The 20,970-nt window shown below is 33.2% G+C and overlaps 1 protein-coding gene across 2 annotated transcripts in view; it reads right to left on the reverse strand.

Annotated features, from left to right (window-relative positions):
- Window positions 1-2,614: 2,614 nt before the first annotated feature.
- Window positions 2,615-20,970, reverse strand: part of LOC129224586 (uncharacterized) — a 78,480-nt gene continuing 60,124 nt past the window's right edge. Inside the window, exons 11-14 of one of the 2 annotated variants that reach the window (XM_054859070.1) lie at window positions 17,259-17,426; window positions 13,678-13,803; window positions 8,785-8,878; window positions 2,615-2,749 (exon numbers count right to left, since the gene is read on the reverse strand). In XM_054859070.1, the coding sequence (XP_054715045.1) occupies window positions 8,798-8,878; window positions 13,678-13,803; window positions 17,259-17,426 (375 nt within the window). In that variant the 3' untranslated portion in view covers window positions 2,615-2,749; window positions 8,785-8,797. Of the gene's footprint in view, window positions 2,750-8,752; window positions 8,879-13,677; window positions 13,804-17,258; window positions 17,427-20,970 lie in introns of those variants that run through there. The other variant, XM_054859069.1, reaches the window with a different exon arrangement.

Here is a 20,970-nt window from a genome sequence, read left to right on the forward strand (position 1 = left end):
AAAATTAGCCTTTAAAACTAAACCTACTCAGTTACGTTAGGTAGTATTTTATAGGAGGCCCCCCGACTTCAAAACGTCATTAAAAATTAAGAGCGTATATAATTAGTTAGGTGTTTAAAATAATTCATCGTATAGTAATTTAAATCGGTGTTTATTTTATAATTCGGTGTTTAGTTTAGTAGATTTTTGTACTGGAATTGTAAAATAAATTTCATTTCTATGTTTGGGTAGGAAATAGAATGTAAGTGTAATCAGTTATTTTTTGCTTTTTAGTTCCTGGGTATTTTTTGAAGGCAGTTTTTTTTTTATTTTAAAGTTATATTTTGCATAATGCAAGGAAGTCTCCTCGTTTATTTTCAGCCATAAAGAAGTTCTGAGATTTTTGTCGAAAAAAAAGAAGATAGATTTAGTTTTAAAAACAAAGTGTGGTTGAGACTTATCACCTCCGAGAACTTCAATTTCAGGGATGTAAATTAATGTAAAAAAAGTGAACACATGTTTTCATATGCAGCTTGTAGCAACCAAGGAAAAACATTTATCTGAAATATGTGTCCATTAGGCCTATATTAAGAGAAAATTCCTCACCTTCGTGACAGACCTTATCAGTGTCATTATTTGTGAGGTGAAAATAAATGGAGGGGAAATATATCAATCTTAGGCATTCTAGCAAAATTATAAATTGCCAGTATACTCTCAAATTTACTAAATACTATTTTTAACACCTATTTGAACAAAAAGGATAACTACTAATTAAGCTGTACTTTAATTAAGAGAGCTTAATATTAGATGACCACTAATCATTAAAATAGCTCAATGTTTGCGAAATTAATAAAATTACTACTTTGATACTAAATTGGCCTCAAATTTAAACATTTTCTTTTTTTTTAAATTTCCGTGAACAAGACTTTTTATTATATGAGTAAAATAATTGGAACTTAGCTGGGGGGGTTATGGTTGGAATAATAAAAAAAGGAAAATAAAAGGTTTTGAAATTGAAAAATATTTCGTTCAGAAGTTATTTTCTGCAGAATGACCCATAAGTTATATTGAAAAAATGTAGGTAAAAAAAAAAAGCAAATGTGGACCAATCATAGGGTTGTCGCTGTTTCAATATTAAAACTTTGAACAACGGCAACCCAATGATTGGAAAGTTTTTCTGCTTAGGCAACCCTATGCCATTGGTTTTATAATATTTTTACCTCAATTTTTTTACATAACTTATGTGGAATTTAGATGAGGGTAAATTACTCATTTTTGGGCACCTTTTAGCCTCTCTCAACTAGTTCACATGCAACAGGTAGGCAACCTTACTTTAACTTCTTTAGCTTTTTCTCTTCATTGTTAAGGGTAAATTACTCATTTTTGGGCACTTTTTAGCCTCTGGCAACCCTCCTTCGGAACTGGAAAGGGTGGACAACCTTACTTGAGCATTTTATTTCACAACTTTTACTCTTAATCTATGGTAACAATTTTAAGAAACTCGATGATGGTAGGTCAAACCAAGTGGGATCTTAGACTATTAAAGCAACTGACTGGAGCTAGCTAACAACAAAGTCTAAAGTCCCTTAATTAGAACACTGTAGTAATATAGTGTGATAGAAAAACAATAAAAGGAGCAAATAGCAAACTAACAAGGGTATGACAAGTTAAAATTGAAATCTAAAATGAAATTGATGGAGTTAGTCTCATTACTAGTGGAAAACTCCATCCTATGGTTGAAAAAATTAAAAAAATGAAGACAAAAAAAAAGTTAAGCAGATAAGTATCCGCCTATCAAAATTGCATTGGGCCAACATGCCTACGTTGAATTTGTTTATGCATTATTATATATTTCCGTCAGAAAATCTGAAGATTTATTCCATGCAATTTTTGAAAAAGTTTCAAATACACTGCAGTTCACCTGCATTCTACGTTTAAAAAATGTTATCTTAATATATAAAAATCTTCTGTGCGGACGTTTGTCACCATAAGGCTTTTAAACGGCTGGACCGATTTTGATCAAATTTTTTGTGTGTAATTAGTTGTGGTAAGCATGGTTTCGAAGCGTGATGGATCGAATCGGAAACGTTTTTGTTAATTAACTAATTTAAACATTAGATGATTATATCTCCCAAATGATCAATATTAATTTTAACCTATTGTTGAGCGAGAATTGAAATAAATATTTAAACTGTTGCCAAAGGACGATAAGAAAGCCAGCTTTGCTTTTTGTAATGAACTTTCCAACTGTGACATGTCATAATGGAGAATACATAAACGTAGAGAGAGTGAGTGAAGCCTTCATTTCTTGAAAGCAACGATTTTAGGTCCAGTGATATATTTTAAAGTAAAGTACTGGAAGAAATCGGATTTCTTTCACAAGGTTCACGCAAAATGCGTATTTTTCGTCGTAGTTAAACCATGTGGGCACTAGATAAATCAGGCTTTAATAAATATGTGCATTCTGACACCAAGCAGCTTAAAACATTTTCTATTTACTTATTTTTTTTCAACAAAACGGTTGAAACACTTGATTGTCAATTGAAAAGTTGAAAAATTTCAATAAACTAAGTTTGAACAGAACAACGTCTGTCGGGTCCTCTAGTTGTACTTTTAAATCAAACATGATCATTTGCATTTCACAAAATTTTATTAAAATAATATCTTTACAAAATTTAAAACATTTCTAAACACTACATATAAAACATAGCAATATATATTTTCAAAAACATCAAAAAGTTGAGATAAAAACAGTACATTTCTGCAGTTTCTGGAATATAAAGAATAGAGAAAAGTTTTGAAAAGCATACAAATAAGACAAAATAAATTGACATTTTTATTATATGAAAAGAAAAATGTAAAGGAAAGAACAGCTTTAAATTTATTTTTAAGAAATTCCTTAGTTAAACCACATCATATTGTATTGCCTTTAAGAATTAAACGTTTTATACATTTGACAGTAATAATTCATATTCAAAAGTGTTCCTTTCTTGATGAAATACTGTATTTTAAGAAAGTCAATACTAAGTGAAGTATTTTCACCTTATTTGATTCTCAAGTATTCCAAAAAACTTTTTTTCCTCAACAGTATATTAACTAAATCAAAGAACAACAATAATATCTACCTCAGAGCCAGACTGAAGAAAGTCACATTATGACAATTTTACAAGAGAGGAAAAAACTTTTTTTCTGGCGCATGCAAGGTTCGCCAATATATATCAGTCTATATACAGTGAAAAGCACAGTTTATACATTTGCGAAGGGTACGTACAAATGAAAAAAAGTATAATAGGTATAGGTTAACGTGTATTAGACTCTGCAGGGACCAATTTTAAAAACGTATAAGCGGTGCTTCACTGTATATCCGATATTTATTTTGAAAATATGATATTTTTTTTATTTACTTTTTCAACTACAATTTTCAGTATAAAAATTATTAATTATAGTAATATTGTTTATTAAAAATAACCAAAAAGTTATGTACTATATTTTTATGATGTATTAATACATCATTAATATAACAAAGTAATATATTCCTTTTTATTTTATGTTCATAAATATATTAGTATTATAACAATTGTAATTCATATTAAAAGTGCCTAATTAAATTTTAAGCATTGTTCAGAAAAAAAAGATGTCATATGACTGCACCGACTAATGCATTTTTTATTTCTGAATCATATAACTGTGTAAAGAAGAAAAATGAGTGAAACAGCTAATGCTACATTGACTCCATTAAAAATTGATAAAAATGTAAAATGAAATATTCGATACAAGTAATGAAAGAAACCTTAATTTTAAGTCTACATATTGTAACAATAATATAAGAAAATAAAGAATGATTTGAGGATGCATTTACTATTTTGAAGACTTGAGTTTATGCTAATTGAAAATATCGGATATATATATCAAAATATCAGATATTTTCGAAAATATAATTTTGAACCTTGGCGCGCTTGCAAAGGATGGGATGCACACTCTTTTAACCCTTGTAAAAGTTTGAAAAAGTTGTTTTTTGAAGACTTACTATGCGGAATAGGCTCCTACATACAATGTACTAAGGAACGGAAAATCTCAATTTTTGGACTTGTCAGTCTGACTCTGAGGTACAGATATTTATTTACAGTTCTAATAAATAAAACTATAAGACACATTGTTACACAGACAATGAAGACACAAACAAGAATAAGTCAGGGTTGCCAACTCTCCGCATTCTGTGGAGTTGCTCCGCAAAAATAGTGAAACTCCATGGCTTTGCAAAGAAGTTCTTTTGCTCCGCATTTCCCGGTCAAAAGTTTTCAAACTTAAATTTTGTTATTTTATCCAAACAAACATGTAAATGTGATGAATTAAAGATGCTAATCTCAAAGATTGAATGTTTTATTAATTTAAAAACAATTATTTTATACTTGTGCTCAAAATGATTTATTAAAGCTATAAAACAAATTTAAATATGTTGTTTTCATTATTTTTATTGAATTTTGTAAAAAATACTGAACTGCTCCGCACATTTTTAAATTGCTCCTTAAAATCACGAGATATGCTCCTCAAATTGTTTCTCCAATGTTGGCAACCCTGGTAAATACTTTTGAAAACAGCATAATATACTTAATTATGCTAAAAAAAAAAAAAAAGACAAAATCAAATATTATGCTTTTGTAGAATGTCCCTTCATTTAACCGCTTACCCCAGCTTCACATTCTCCCCTGAGAGCACGAGAGGTTGGCGAGGGGAGCGCTGAACGAGAGAGGCGTACACAATCTCGGTAGAGTGTTTTGCACGCAAAGACGTTACAACACTCTCGCACTTTAACTGTCAATGTCAAATCCCCTTTATTTGTTTACAAAATGAACCACGAAGTAGCTGCAGCTTTTGCCTGATGTGTGTGCATATTTACCACATCAAGAAGACAAGAAAGAGATGGATTGGTTTGAAACTCTGGTAAATTTGTAAACGTAATAATGCAATTAAACAGAAAATGAAATTATGGGAGTAGAACAATGGCACACTCAGGAGTTTTCCTAGGGAGGGGTTTTAGAATTTTCAGGTACGTGAAGAGGGGCAAAATCAGCATTTTTTCAACCTCTCCCAGATTCATGTAGATTTTTTTTAAAGTTTCAAATTAATATAGTTTTATACAGTTTTTATTTTAATTACAAACTGATTTAACAAAATTTCAGGGAGGATTAAATTTTTTCACTTTTGTTCTCAATGCTATCTTTCTATCCATCAAAACACAAAATTAGTTTGAATTTTCAAATCAAGAAAGATGCACACGATTCTAATGGGGTTGTTTCCAGTCAAAAGTACTATATTTAGTCACTCAAGTTGATAGAATGAGCAAAAAAAAAAAAGTACATGGAGCGAGGAAAATCTTTAATTTTTAAAACATTTAACTTTTACTTAATTTTTTTAAGTGTCCGATTTTTCAAACAAGACGTGGTATTTGTCGGAGTACTTTGAAAATATTTTTTTTTTCAAGCAATTGAACTGAATTAACTCATTTTAATAATGCTGTTTTAAGTACAGATGAATTAAGTTTTACAAATAACTGTAAAGCATGATTAAGAGTTCTTAATATTTTTGGAGCTTTCAGCCGTGAGTATTTCATATGAATGTACTAAAATAAAACTTATAACACTAGCATTTCATAGTTAATTAAAAAATTAAATAAAAAGCAGAAAATAATAAGCAACTTTTCCATACAATATTAAATATATTACCAGTCATAACAAGCAGCAAAAAGCGAAGAAATGAGTAATGCTTGCTAAAAACTACAGACGTACCGAGTACTCGGTACTCGGCCTACTAGGCCAATTTGCCGAGTACTCGGTACTCGGCCAAATTCTGATCAGATACTCAGCCAATACCGAGTAGTTGCAAGAAATTGAATATTGTCCAAGACAGGTACTAAAATTTCTAAAAAAAAAAAACCATTATATTCTGCAATCATTTACAATTAAAATTTATAAGTCAAATTTAAATTTTGAGAATAATGAAGTTTGCAATGCTTCAATGGAATAAATCTTCATTTTAATGTCCCCAAAGTTAATAAAACGTATTTATTAAAAAATAACGCAAAAAAGGTAAGTATAGAAAATATGGAATTTTTATATTAAAAATGGAGTTTTGCTACAAACAAAAATTAGTTATAAAAAATGTAAAAATACCTTTGTTTAAAAAATAAAAGGAAATAAAACAAAGTTAAAAGCACAGTGCAGGAACTCTGCAGACACGTGATTTGGCATTACAAGGAATTCCTTTCTCAATGCACAAAATGAGAGCTCGTAGATTTAAAGGAATCCGACAAAAGTCGGATTTTTTTGTTGAATGTCTTTATACTCTTTAGTTCACATGTTATGCACTGAAAAAGACGTTCCTTGTAACGGGGGGGGGGGGGAAGGGGGGTAGAAACACGTGCATGCAGTGTTCCTGCATATTTGTTTTATCTGCTTTTAAAAATTATTTATGTTTGGCAGACTAGAACTATAATTGACTGGTATACAGTGAAACCCCTCCTAACGGACACCCCTCTTATGCGGACAATTTTTAATTCCCCAGTTCCAATGCAAATAACATTATTAAACCCCTGTCCTGTGAACACCTCTCTATTACGGACCAAAAAAATTTGTCCTGTTTGTGTCCACATTAGAGGGATTTTACTGTACTTTGCTTTTATTCGAACTTGATTAATCATACCTTTTATTTATTTTTAATTAAAATTTTTTTTTTTTTGTAAAATTTTTGACAGAAACAAAAATGTTTATATAATGGGTAATTAAATTTCAGCAGGAATTTAATTTAAAAAACTATTATATGGACAAGGAGGTCTATACTACTATTCCAATAAGTTCAAAATTCATCACATGTGTGTCGGTGGTTCTTCTTACAGGGGTGATTGTAAATTCATCAAAAAATAGCTGAAAGTTTCAAAGCGAGAACGGGGGGAGGGGGGGAGGTTAATCTTTGACCCCTATTACTTAAGTGCACCTTTGCTATAGTATTAAAAAGTTCTGAGTCAAAATATTGTGTGTACATTTAATTAAAATTTTAATGGGTTCAAAGTTACTTTTGAGTTGGTGTTATACAAATTATCTTGACATTTGTCCATCTTAAGGCTCTTGCAGGTATATTTGATGAGTATTAAATAATTTTTTAAAAAATACCGAGGTAGGGAGATAAAAGCATTTTAAAAAAAACATAATTCCGGTATTTTCTGACATAAAAATACCGGAAATTGGTCCGAAAATACCGGAAATTCGGTAAAATACCGGAACACAATCACCCCTTTCTTAAAACATAATTGGTACTTGGTAACTCGGCCGAATAATGAAAGGCCGGGTACTCGGTACTCGGCCAAAGTGATACTCGGTACGCTCTACTAAAAACGATTACAAAGCAAATTCCGTGTGTGAACAGATCGCAGTGCCATAATGGCGTGGCAATAGTTCTCGTAATCCTTCGACTTGTGTTGAGATTACCAACAGAAAACGGAGACTCCATGAGACGCAACTTTGACGAGGTGAGGCAAGAAAAGAGCTCCCTCCACATTATCGATCTTGAACTTCTTGGGGTCTCGTGCAAGAGTGTGGATGAGGCATTATACTTTGCATTGAAAGAGATGTTCCTTGAAGCTTCGAAACTCATCTCTTACTTCTGCTAGTGCAGCGGTTCCCAACCTTTTCCCCTTGCTAACTCCTTCCAAACTCAGAAAGAAGTTGGCAAACTCCCTGGGTACTAATTATAAGTAACAGGCACAAAAAACGAGCGGGCACACACATGCATAGAAAATAAAATTTGGGAGATCAGTAAAAAAGGAGCAAAATTTGCCCAAAACCACTTGAACATGAAACTTCATCAGAACAGGCATGTTAAAACTCCGCCATTACAATATTTTTTCCGCGAACCACCAGTTGGGAACCACTGTGCTAGTGCAATTCAAGTCTTTTCTTTTTTTTGTGTAGTACTTAATCCAAAACAAACTCTACGATAATGATCTCGGGGGTTGCCACAAAAATTTAAGAATGAAATTCCCTGACTTTTCCAGATCATTTTTGTACACATTGCTTGGCGAGAAAACTGCTTGCCAAGCAATAGACAAGTACAAAAACTTCAGAGTTATTAAAAAAATAATAATAATTAAAAAAAAACACAAATTAATATATATTTTCACCACTGGACCTTGTTCTTTCCACTTATACTATGTTATGTGTAAAGTAATCTCCTTTTAATATACTGCAACTTGGAATGGAATACCATTGAGCAATTTCATATTGCTTGAAGAAATGCAGTTAAGATTAACAAAACTCTACAGTTTCACAAGCATAAGTTCAGTTCTCATTTTGACAGCAAAATAATATGGCAAAGTTATAACTTGCATGTTAACAATAACAGTAAAATTCATTTGTTAAAAGAGACATAAAAAATAAAGCAGTAAAAAGCTGTAGGTGCTGTCTGGAACTCTGTTTTATGCATCAAATCAAGAAAAATGGTCCGTGCTCAAAAATGGTTTGCTAGTCAAGAATATTTAACTGAAAAATTTGCAAGAGATTGTCACTCTCCACAAAATAATTTTCAGTGAAGTGAAATCTCTCTTATCAAAAATTTTTGTTTTGGTGAATCGAGAGTACTCTTCTCCGGCCTGAGATTTCTTCTCAACCATCTCCTTTCTCATGCAACAAGTGAAAAGTGTGAAAGCTTGATGAATTAGGCAGTAATGATTTATTTATTTATTCATTTTTTGAGAAAGAGAGGAATAAAAGAAAGAATACATGAAAATCAAATTAGGGAGGATGCATATTTCACCTTTTCGATGCCTCTAACATCTATTTTTTCTCAATGGAACATTTTCTTTCATGTTTCTAGTTGATAGAACATTCTTAGGGTTTGGAAGGCAGGGCTGAAATGGAAATCAGTAAACATGAAATTAAAGTGGTTAAAAGACAGTAAGATTGTTTCTTGTAATTTTTGCTGTTAATTGTGTGCCAATGAACATGCAACATTACATGCATTAATGTTGCAAACACCGACTAGCCGCAGGCGAATTACATAAGCTGCTGTCCTGGCGGCTAATAGTTCAACTAATTATGTTAGAAACTGAGTAAATTTGTAATTCACATTCAAATAAAACTTATCTGTCAATGAGAAAACCAATACCAAAACCAATAACAAAATTTTCATTTGGAAAAGTAGTAAACATTATGTTAAAAGTTTGACTTTACAAAATTCAAGTTTCATGAGGAATACAGAATAAATTCTTCTTGATTCTCTTAACCCCTAATGGCGCATGAGGCTGCTAGCATGGCATTCCTTCCCGATCGGTAGTGTTCACTCTAGAAAAAAAAAAAGGGCAGGGTGCTGGCCTTTGAAAGGGGCATCTTTTTTAAAAAGGGCACTATTTCAATGCGGTGTCCCCCCCCCCAAGACCAATGATGCACCACTCAAAAAGTACTGAGTGTCCCCCCCCCCTACAAAAAAATTAAGAGAAATAACACTTAAAACACCTTGCAAAAATTCAAACAGTCTAGTCTGCACCATGACCCCCCTCCCCCCCTTGATCGCCGTCACCACTGACTTTAGTATTACATATGACTTCATCCAGAAAACGTACTTGTCTTCAGAATAGGGTTAGCTCCCCCCCCCCCACACACAAAATGCCAACTAAGCTAAGCACATTTTCCACACTTCATAGGAACATTTAGCCTAATGCTGAAACTTGGCTTTGGGTGTTTTTCAACACTTTTCAGGCCATAATTTTAACTACCTATAAGAGTAAAAAAAATTCTAGGCATTTCAAAAGCCTTTGAATTTCAATTTAAGAAGGACAGTATTTAATTACTGATCTCCCTTTCCTAAAAAAGAAACTGCCTAGTAATGTGCATTGTGCCATTAATTATTTTAGTACACATCAAAATTTTGATGAGTGTAAATTCTCCTTTTTTAAATATATTACATTTCAAATAGAATAATTAACTTAAAATACTGTGTGCCAGTGCTTCAAAAATGCAGTTATAGCAAATTGCAAAACTAAAAAGACTTGATTTCAGCTTTATTTCCTAGTCTTGGAGTTCAAATTCGCAACACAAATGTGTTGGCAGATGTATGCGCTCCTAAATGCAATGCATAAGCAGCTTGGGCCAAGCTAAGATTTTCATCTCAGACAATTTGTGAAAATTTAATCCCAACAAAACATACATGTGAAAAAGAAGCCAAGTTCGGTTGAAATGAGATGCGGGAAAGACGGTGTCGCCGACAGAAAAAGTTCATATCTAAACAGTTACCAAGTTCCACAGCAGTTTCTCATAGAAGTTGGGTTTTCCCATGTTCTTCAATTCTTTTAGAAAACAATTTTTTACTTGCTTTGATAATGGATTTTAAACTTGCGGCAAGTTTTAGTCATCATTACTTTTTTATTTTTTTTTTTCAAACTTTCCAAGTTTTAAATCCATTATCAAAGCAAGTAAAAAATTGTTTTCTAAAAGAATTGAAGAACATGGGAAAACCCAACTTCTGTGAGAAACTGCTGTGGAACTTGGTCACTGTTTAGATCTGAACTTTTTTTGTCGGCGACACCGTCTTTCCCGCATCTCATTTCAACCGAACTTGGCTTCTTTTTCACATTTATGTTTTGTTGGGATATCACTACTTTTTGAAAAGCTAAATCAGAGGTTATGTTCTAATTTAGACAGTTATAAATGCAAAAGCGTATATTACAAATGTATGATTTCCTTTTTTTTCCCCTGCTGTTACGGTGCACTGGTTTGCGGTTTCTTTTTATTAGAAGTTATGAATATATTTTGATAACTGGGGACTTGGCGCGATCGCCAATTCTGGGCAATAATCATCTGTTTTCCCATTTATCAGCAAGGCCAACGTACATTAGCTCTTGGTATTTGTTATCCTCATATTTGCGAACAATTAGGAAAATTGCTAAGACTCATCTCAAAACCTGTCTGGAGTTGTTATTGTTTGGGAGGATTACCATAATGTAGATCGTAAAATATGCAGAATTTGCGAAAATATCTCAACTGTTGAAATTATTGCTGCCATTTTTGCTCCTCCTGTAAAATTTTGCATTTAATTGAGATCTAAAGTTTTTATAAAATTTTAAAGCCGGTAAATTTTGATTTTAAAAGCTTAGCTCTAGATTTGCAATTTTAATTATTTGATGGATCATTTTTCATTTTAGCAAAACTTAAAGTATTGTTTCAAGCCCCATTTTGGTTAGAAGTTAAATTGTTAATTTAAAACTTCAACATTCATGTTTTGGCAACGTTTGACGAGCCCATTTGTTTTGATTCATTTAATGAAATATTTTGCAATCGCTCGGTGAAGTGATTACGCCGTGATGCTCATAAAAAATAGCGTAGTTTTTTGCTATTTTAATGTAGTTTTTTGACTTTTTAGATTTTCCCCTTTACATATGCATGAAAATCTATCTTTATGCCAAATTTCAAGTATGTGAGACACTTGGAAGTTTGTAAACATTTTGATGAGTGAGTGAGTCAGTGTAAAAAATGACACTTTTCAGATAGTAATAATTCTATAACTATAAGAGGTACATTCATGAAATTTTGGATTATAGGTCTGCTAGGCAGCTCAATCAGACATGTAAAATTTCAAGCACGTAGATTTAATAGTTTTTGAGAAATGAGGGAGTCAAAAGTAGCTTGAAATGGTTCGTGTAAGATACACACTGGCAGGTGTGTCGCCTGATTTCCGAACTTGGCTGACACACTGCCCTGTGTCTAAATATTTCGGCACTTTTATTTTGTGATTTCTTTTAAAAATCAATTGTATAATATTTATAAAAGAAAAGGAAACAGTGCAAGATTATTTTTGTAAGAAAAAAAGCACAAGTATGTCAAAGGTATGCTTTTTATTATGTGAATAAGTGATTTAAATAATCTGTTATATGAATTATATACAAAGATAATAAAAATACACAGCAAAAAGAAAAGAATTGAATGAACGCCCTGTCAATGCGATGTTTCCATTTCAAACAGCTTTTTAGGGGGGGGCTGAGGATGGGGGTTAAAAATCCAAGATATTTAAAAAATACCCTTGCGTTTTAGCCCAGTAAGCTTTGTACCATGTTTTTCTTAGGAAACAATCAGAAAGTTAACTTTCCAGAAACAGATGTGAAAAGATTGCTACAGAATCACTAGCAATGCGCTAAAATTAGCCAAGCCTAATTTCCACGTGCAGACGAAAAACGGACACAAAGGGCTGAAATGTAAGGAAAATTCCCATTCCCTCTCTCATTGTTGATTCTCAGAAGATCAAGGATGGGAAGGAATGAAACAAAGATCTCTCCCTTCCCAGAAGACTCTACTCCTTCCCACAACCTTTCAAAAACCTGCCCTCAGTAGAAGGGAAGAACATGCCTTTGTTTCCTACTGATAAGCCTGTTTGAACTCTGAAAATCTCATCCCTTCTTTGCCTAGGTGTTTGCTTCCCCTTTTGTTTATGGGGCCGTTTTCAAGGAGAAATTCTGGGAACAAGGATAAGACATGGGTGTTTTTACAGATGATTGCTGGACAATTAAAATTGCCCCGATATCGCAGCAGGTCAAAACGATGGTTGAGGCATCTTTTTAAAAACACAGGGTGCAATTTCTTATTTTTGAAAAGGGCGGGGCACATTTCGCGATCTAAAAGAAGGGCAGGGCGCATTCTGCTGATATGGAAAAGGGCAGGGCGCTGCGCCCTTCAAAAACGGCCTAGCGGGAACACTACCGACCGGCTTAATGCCGCCTCCCTGGCACTCCCTCAGCTTGGCCAACCAAAGGCATTTCTTTCTTGTATGGCCATCTGACACCAAGTTTGTTTTGGATGCCTGCGCTTCCTCTTGCCATCAGGGGTCACGTGAGAGCAGTTCTTGTTGGGTCTGTTGCCTGCATTCTGAGAACATATCCTGTCATCCATCTGTGATTTTTTATCAGTATGGTTATCAGCTTGCAATTTGTACCTTTGTACAGGTCTGAATTACAGAGTAAATACAAAATTAGAAATCAGAAATTATTTCTGAAAACTTAATTTAAATTTACTTATTATCATTCTGATGCAATTCAAGTGATTAACGGAAAGGAGGAAGTCATATTTCAATGACATGCTTGTGTGAATTTTTACCTTTCGAGAAAGAAGCATTGCTTTTGAAGCCAAGCGTTGCTTTAAACTTCTAAGAAACAAGGAGGGAGCATTGAAAAAGAGGACAGGGCACATCAAAGGTTACCTTAAAAGGAGGTTAACTACTGTTCCCTTTTTTATTACATTCTTCTATGATTAACTCAAGATCAATGCCCCTTATGTATTAAAACCTATTTATCCCTGATAAATTAGACAATTATTTAAGCATATGTATGCAAACAGAAAAATGTCAATTGCAGACCTGCCAACCTTGTGAAATGAATAAACCAAGTTAAGGAATAGTCCAAGTTAAGGAAGATTTTAAACGATGTTATTTGAGGAAAGAATATGGTTTTATCAAGCTTTTTTAGTTCAAAATACATTAATTTAATGCATAAATTCTACAACATCTCTCAGTTCTAAAAGATTCTTTTTTTCCCTCCCAAGAAGTTTTCCAGGGGTGAAAAAAGTCTGTATGCACTCTAAAAAAATTATTCTTGCCTAAAAAATTCAAATATACTTCCTTTACATAATGTGTTTTGAATTCTAGAATAAAAATGTTGAAACATACTTCATCCTCTGCCTTAGAACTTCCTTCCTTAAGATTTTCAAGGCCAACAGGTTTCACAACAGTTACTCTTGAAAAGTTGTCTGAGAACTTGATTCCGGAATGGAAGCCAGCATTTCTAGTTCCAAGCTGTAAAGCAATAATATTAAATAGTGCAATATTATTGGGACAGTTTTTGATGCAGAAAATGTTACATACTCTTAAAGTAAGCCTTAAAACTCATCTGTAACAAATACTTAAGTATGGTATTAAAAACATATGATGCCAGAAGATGGGAAAAGAAAAGTCATAGATGAAACCTTCATGCATTCTGTCCCAAAAATTAGACACAAGCATAGAATATTTTTCACAGTAAAAATACAAATCGGGGAGGGTTTTTTTTTTTTTTTTTGGCATAAGTGAAAAATTTGTACAGGGCAGCACAAGTTAGAGATAATTAACTAAATTAATTAAAAAAACATCATGTGTTGATTTTAATGAGAAAAACAGAAAATAGGGTGTTCCATAATTATAGACATTTTAATTGTTATCTTGTACAATGTATAACATACAAAAAAAACCTTGAAAGGAAAATTGATAAGGTAAAATGGATGAGGGGAAACGGGGGATGAAATGAGGGAGCGCTGTAAAGCGTTGAGCTTTTTTGCAATGATTCTTAAGTTTTTGCTAGTGTGCAAAAATCAGTGTTTATACTCGATTCGGATGAAAAAATTCCAGGACTTTTCCAAGACTTCATAAAAATTTTCATGACCTTGTTACACTAAGAGAATAGTAGTATTTCAAACCAATTTTTGGAAATGTGCATTATCAAAACCTCTATGTGAATGCCACTACCTCGTCAAAGCATTTACTGGTGATTAAAAAAGTATCAGTGTACACCTAAACAACTAAATTATTCTTATTTGTCTTCATCATATAAATTTAAGTAAAGTAAAAATGCAGTGAATGTGATACAATGATGCTTAAATGTCTAATATTTTTTTATAAACAGGCAGAATGATAATGAATGGGACAAAGGTGGAATGAGTCATTACCAAGTTTCAATAAATTTGCTTCAAAAGTTGCCTTTTCGTGTCCAACAGTGCATTTAATCATCCACATAACTTGACAGTATTTTGGTTCTTTAAAGTAAAGCCACATTCTAAACCAGATATTTATTTCAAAAAACCATTCAGTAGTGAATAAATCTGATTCAAAAGCCGTTTTAACAACAGTTTTCAACAGTTTACTTATGTGCACATTTTCAAATGCATATTTTGATTAATAGGTTCAGAAATTCCAGAACGTGTTTGGTTCCCGACATTGAACAGTGGATTGGTTTTAGTTTTGCGGGTTTTAGTGTTGGGTACTACTGTTTTAGGGTATTAGGATTCTCCTATTTCTGTATTCTATTGCCTGAATAAAGATTTTCTAAAACCTCCAACAAATTACAACAAATTAAGATAAACTACTCTGATAAATTTAACAATAAAGTTCTTATTAGTCATGGAAACAAACTTGAATGCAGTTGAAATGCGCTTTTTGAGTGAGTGTGGCAAGATCTACACTGCAAGTTCGCTACTAAGGAATATAAAATATAAGTGTTCAAAATAATGGTAAATTCAAAATGAGTGAATAAAAGCACATTGCAAAAGAAAGATGAGTGGCTACCACAGAAGTGGATTCAATGAGATTTCAAAATTCAGATTTGTTTTGGGATTGTTCAATTTTCCAGTTTTAATAGCTTTTAAGTGCAATACAGTTAAATCACTAAAGATTTATCATGCTCCTTTAGCTACTGTTAGTTTCTCTTTACTCCGGACATTTTCCCATAGCTTGAAATAAATTTCCATGACTTTGAATGAAAATTTAAATTTTTCATGACTTTTTCCAGGTCTGAAATTTGTTTATTTTTTTTCCATGACTTTCCAGGATTTCTATGACCTGTACGAACCCTGGAAAATATTCCTCTCTGCAGTCCCCAAATCATTGGTTTCCTTTGTATCATTGAAGTAGATGCAAATTCTGAGAATATACCTGTTTAGAATTTAACGAAAGGCACTTCTCCTTTGTTTAGTTCTCTCCAAATTTCTTAGAATTTTGTCCCTGTGTGGGTTTCCTGGGGAAGTGGGGAATCTATTTTGCATTAAATTTTGCTGTCTTTTTTTAATTCAAATGCATTCAAAATTATTGCTTGTCAGATAAAACAATTAAATAAAATTTTCATCTGTAAAATCTATTTTGCTTATTTTGAAGAAGATCTCCATATTAATTTGTCAAATTTCCTTACCCCCCCCTAACTTCCTGGCTATGCCACTGATTGGACCCCCTCCGAAATGAAATCAGGGCTACACCACTGGTCCTGCATTATCTAACTGCTTATTATTTAATGTTATTCGGGCATCTACTTCATCTATAAATGTGGTTTTAAAAAATTTGGAATTTAATTCCAGTCAAAATTTAAAATGTTCAAATGAATAATTCCTAAAACACCGAATTCAAGCAAGTACTCATGTAAGTACAGTAGACCCTCGTTTTACGTGGCTTTATTTTACGCGATTTCGATTATATGAGGTTTAAGATTTGACACCTTTATTTTGTTTTATACGGATGAGTTTCGGTTTTACGCGGATGCAGCAATGCAAACAGATAAAATTGTCCCCTCTTTCAAAATCCAAACTCCTAAAGATTGCAGATTACACATAATCAACTGCATTTTGGCGTGCTAATAATGGAGCTTTGACTACTGGAGACATTTTATGCGATTGGTTCCAGAGCTCTTTCCAGAAGTAAAGTTATAAAATTCACACAGTTCAGAACTCACTGGAAGAAGAGCTTTTAGGACAAAACCAACGAGGATAATGACGTCTGTAACGCATAACCAAAAACGTTCACATTGAAAATTTTGAGCCATTCCTAGGCAATACAAGTGATTTTTCTGATTTGTTAGTGAAGGAAGATTCTATCATGGAAATGACATAAGTGATGATGGATGCGTTAATGCTCTGCAAAGAATTAGAGAAAAATTCTTAATGACTGCCAAAAGATTATCATAGCCAGCTCCTCTTTATAAACAGAACACGAAATTAATTTATGTTTTCCTTATGCATGTTGTGCATAAAAGTCGATATAAGTACGAATTAAACTTATAAACAATTAGTCTTAGTCATCACTAGAATGAATTATTTTTTAATCTACGGAATTAAATCCCTATTTTAACACTAGTATTAAGTCTCAATTTACGCAGCATTTCCGTGGAACGTAACCCCCACGTAAAACGAGGGTTTACTGTAAAAGCATCTGAAAAAGAAAAAAAAAACTAATTACTTACTCAGTTAAATAAATACCTTTGTGCATACATAGTAAAATAAGAAATAACAAGGTCAAATAGAAAATTGCAGATTATTGCAGGCATGTATGTGTTGCAGCATTACAAGGAACACCTTTTTCAATGCAAAAGAAATGAGCTTATAGATGAAAAGACATCAGACAAAAGACTTTAGTCTGAAGTTTTTTCATCCATAAGTTCATTTCTTTTGCATTGAAAAAGAGTAATCTGTAATTTGTGCTATCTGAAATTATTTCTTATTTTACTTCGTACTTACTGCTCTTTTAGGTACTGCTCCTTTGCTTTTTTCGGCTTCAGTTTGAGAACCACAAGAGATAGTAGATGAATTGTTAGAAGAATAATTAAATAAATTTCTAGTTTCTTTTTCAGAACCAATATCTTTTCGCAATGTTGGAGCCACAAGAAAATGTTTAGATAGCAATTCCTGTAAAAATTTAAAATGCTTTTATCAATAAATTTTAAAACTCGGATTTCAACAAGTATTCATGTCAGTAAAAACAACAGAGAGGAAAGAAACCCACATGCTAAAGATCATCCACAAATGATGCAATATGCTTTTGAGAAGGGAGGATTTTTGTGAATTTGTGACAAGGGTAAGGGACATTGAAATAGAATCCTTTTATGTAGCCAGGTGCGGCATTTCAGCATTTCATTTAGGAGGTTCGAGTTTCTTAAATATGTATTACTACAGTGCGGTACAAAACACACATTAGCTAACAGGGAGTGGTCATAAAATCGGTTTACCATGAATAAAAATTTGTTTGGAAACAATTAAAATTTTGATTAATTTTCTAATAAGTTATCATACAAAACATCTCGATACTAAAGTTTTTTATACCTCTTTTAAAAGTTTTAACGCATGATTTTTGGAATTCGGAAGAGCAGGGAATCGTGTTACTAATCTGTCAGTGCCCAGTGTCGTGCTGTTTTGCCACTACAAAAAAATAAGATTTTTTTTTTTTGCCTATTGTGTTTCGAAAATAATTCTCTAACATCCTGAGACAAAAAACTCTTTCTCTACTAGCCAAGCTGATTGGAATAGTTAAAAAATAATTGAAGTAACAAAGTTATGTATCATAAAATCTTGTGTTAATTTCATTCGAAACTGAATTGATTACTTCATACAAAATATTAAAAAAACAATGTTTGACTTTACATCATGTGAGTTTTCGTCACTTTTTTTTTTTTTTTTTTTTTTGCACCTTTTTAAAATTGGCTCGGAGGAAGAATATTTTTTGAAACGTTTCACGATTGACTGAAATATGCATCTATATAAAATCTAGTTTCAGTTTCAATTGTAGATTGAACTATGGTAGTATGCTGCACAGATCAATTGCAGACTGAACTGTGGTTTGAATAGTCCGAAAATTAAGGGTAGCAGATTGAAGATGTTTTGGTAGAGTAAAGCATTTTCAAAAAGTTTCCTCAATACAAACAAATTGAATAAAAATTGAAACAAAGTCATACATCGTAAAGGTTATGAACTTTTTCACCATTGAAAGAATCGTTTTGCAATAATTCTTCCAGTCGTCAAAACACTGCTTTGAAGTTATAGAGAAATAATTTTAACTCTTGAAGACCATCTTCTGTCACGCTGAGATTGCATAATTATATAGCCCCATAAAAGGTATTTGTTGATATGTTTTTTTTATTCAATAATCACATGCATTTTTAAGAAGTTTCTATGAAAGCATATAATGCATTGAGCAGCTGAAACTTGTTTCTAGCAGAAGAAAGCAATGAACCCTCGTTAAATATACACTTAAACTAGCTGATGTGTGCATCACATGACTTCCTTTTACTCCAATTTAATGTCATTTTCTCATTATTGGCAGTTTTAATGTGGTTCAGTAGTTTACTCTCTAAATATCACCAACAGTGGCCAAATTAAAACCAGATTTAAAAAAAGAAAAAATAAATTAAAAAAATCACCAAATTCGTCGCCAAAACTTGGCGACCAAAAGACGGCCAATGTATCGCCAAGTGTCCGCCAAATTATAACACCACTTGAGTTTACATCGAAATTAACAATGATTTCCCCCTAAAAAGGGGCAAAAGACCCCCCTTAGGCATCCGAATGCAACCAAAAAGGGAAGTGCATAACTAGAACCCACTAGGAGTCTAAGTACCAAATTTCAACCTTCTAGGACATTCCGTTCTTGAGTTATGCGACATACATACACACCTACACACATATCGGGTGAGTGCAAAAGTTCGTGCGGAGTTTATGAAAGAAAGTCATACAGTGATTAGGCAAGCAAAACTCTTTATTCAATCAATGATATATTCTCCATCGTTGTCTATAATCTTCTTCCAACGTTCTGGCAGCATACGGATGTCCCGATCATAAAAACTGCGTGGTTTAGATTCGAAGAACGAAGACAACGTTTTGTAAGGCATTCAAAGAGTCAAGTTTTTTTCCATTTAAATAATTTTGCAATGACCAGAATAAGTGATAATCCGATAATGCAATATCAGGAGAATACGGTGAATGAGTTAGGACATCCCATTTCAGGCTGTTCAGTTTGCGTAGCATCTGTCTTGAAACAAGTGGTCTAGCGTTATCTTGATGAAAGACTACGCCTTTGCGATTTGACAAACTCAGATGTTTTAGTTTGATTTCTCGGTTCAGATTAGTTAATTGACCACAGTACTTGTCCGAATCAATCGTTTGGCTGGCGGGGAGAAACTCAAAATAAATTATACCCTTGCAATCCCACCAAACACAGAGCATCACGTTCATCGGGTGCAAACTGGCCTTTGCCATTACGTCACCATGTTCACCTACCCGTTTCCATGTGCGTTTGCGCTGAACATTGTTGTACAGAACCCATATTTCATCGCCCGTCACTAATTGATCCAAAAACGGCTTGTTTTTGAGCCGCCCGAGTAAAGACACGGCAGCAGAAATTCGCTGGATTTTGTTGCTCTTGGTCAACAAATGGGGCACATACATATCAAGCTTTAAATTGAATCCGATTTTTTTAAACGCCGAAAAGCGGTTGATCGGTCAACGTTAAGTGCTGTAGCATTTTCCTCTGTTGAAATTCGCGGAGTATTCTGAACTAAAGAACGCAAAATGTCGTCATCAATGTCGGAAGGTCGACCTGAGCTTGGCTCGTCTTCCAGCTTAAAATCTCCGCAACGAAATTTTGCAAACCATTTTTCCACAGTTCGTTTAGCTGGTGCTTGATCTTGATAAACGTCTTGAATGTTTTTTACGGCTGCTGCAACGTTTATTTCTTTCCGAAACTCGTAAAGCATAACATGCCGTAAATGTACTTTATCAACACTCATTTTAAAAGTAATCTTTCTCGAAGCAGTTTGTATCTGCACAAACTATTTTGATTGGAAAGCTGCACACCTCTCACCTTTCCAACAATCTGACTTACGTAGATAGTGGTATTAATGACAACACGTTACGCCTGTTCTAACGCCATCTATTGCAACTCTGCACGAACTTTTGCAATCACCCAATACATACGTACATACAGACGTCACAAGAAAACACGTTATGATTAACTCGGGGATCGTCAAAAAGGGTATTTCGGGTGTCTGTACGTTCCTAGGCATATATCAACGTGTGGTTGGGTTGAAAAATAAACTCAACATTTATTCGGGGGTGAGCAAAATTTAAATTAAGGCCGATCTTTGAGAGAAAATTTTTTCGCGAAAACAATACTTCCTTTTTTGTAAAAGGAAGTAAAAATGAGCGTGAAAGTGATTGTAAAATATCAAGGAATGTTCTTGTAAAAACCATGCAACCACACCATTTTGCACGAGCCTCTCATATTGGATATACCATCGTTACACTGGGCACACAAGTATGGAATATTTAGCCAAAATGAGGCAATGTCTTTAGTTAAAATTAACCATAGTTCTCAATCAGTTTTTTATGTTCTGAAAAGGCCGGAAAATACTTCATGAATTTAAGTCATCATCCAAATAACGAAAAACACCTTTTCTAG

Source organism: Uloborus diversus, chromosome 6 (assembly GCF_026930045.1).
Source record: "Uloborus diversus isolate 005 chromosome 6, Udiv.v.3.1, whole genome shotgun sequence".
Lineage (NCBI taxonomy): Eukaryota > Metazoa > Arthropoda > Arachnida > Araneae > Uloboridae > Uloborus > Uloborus diversus.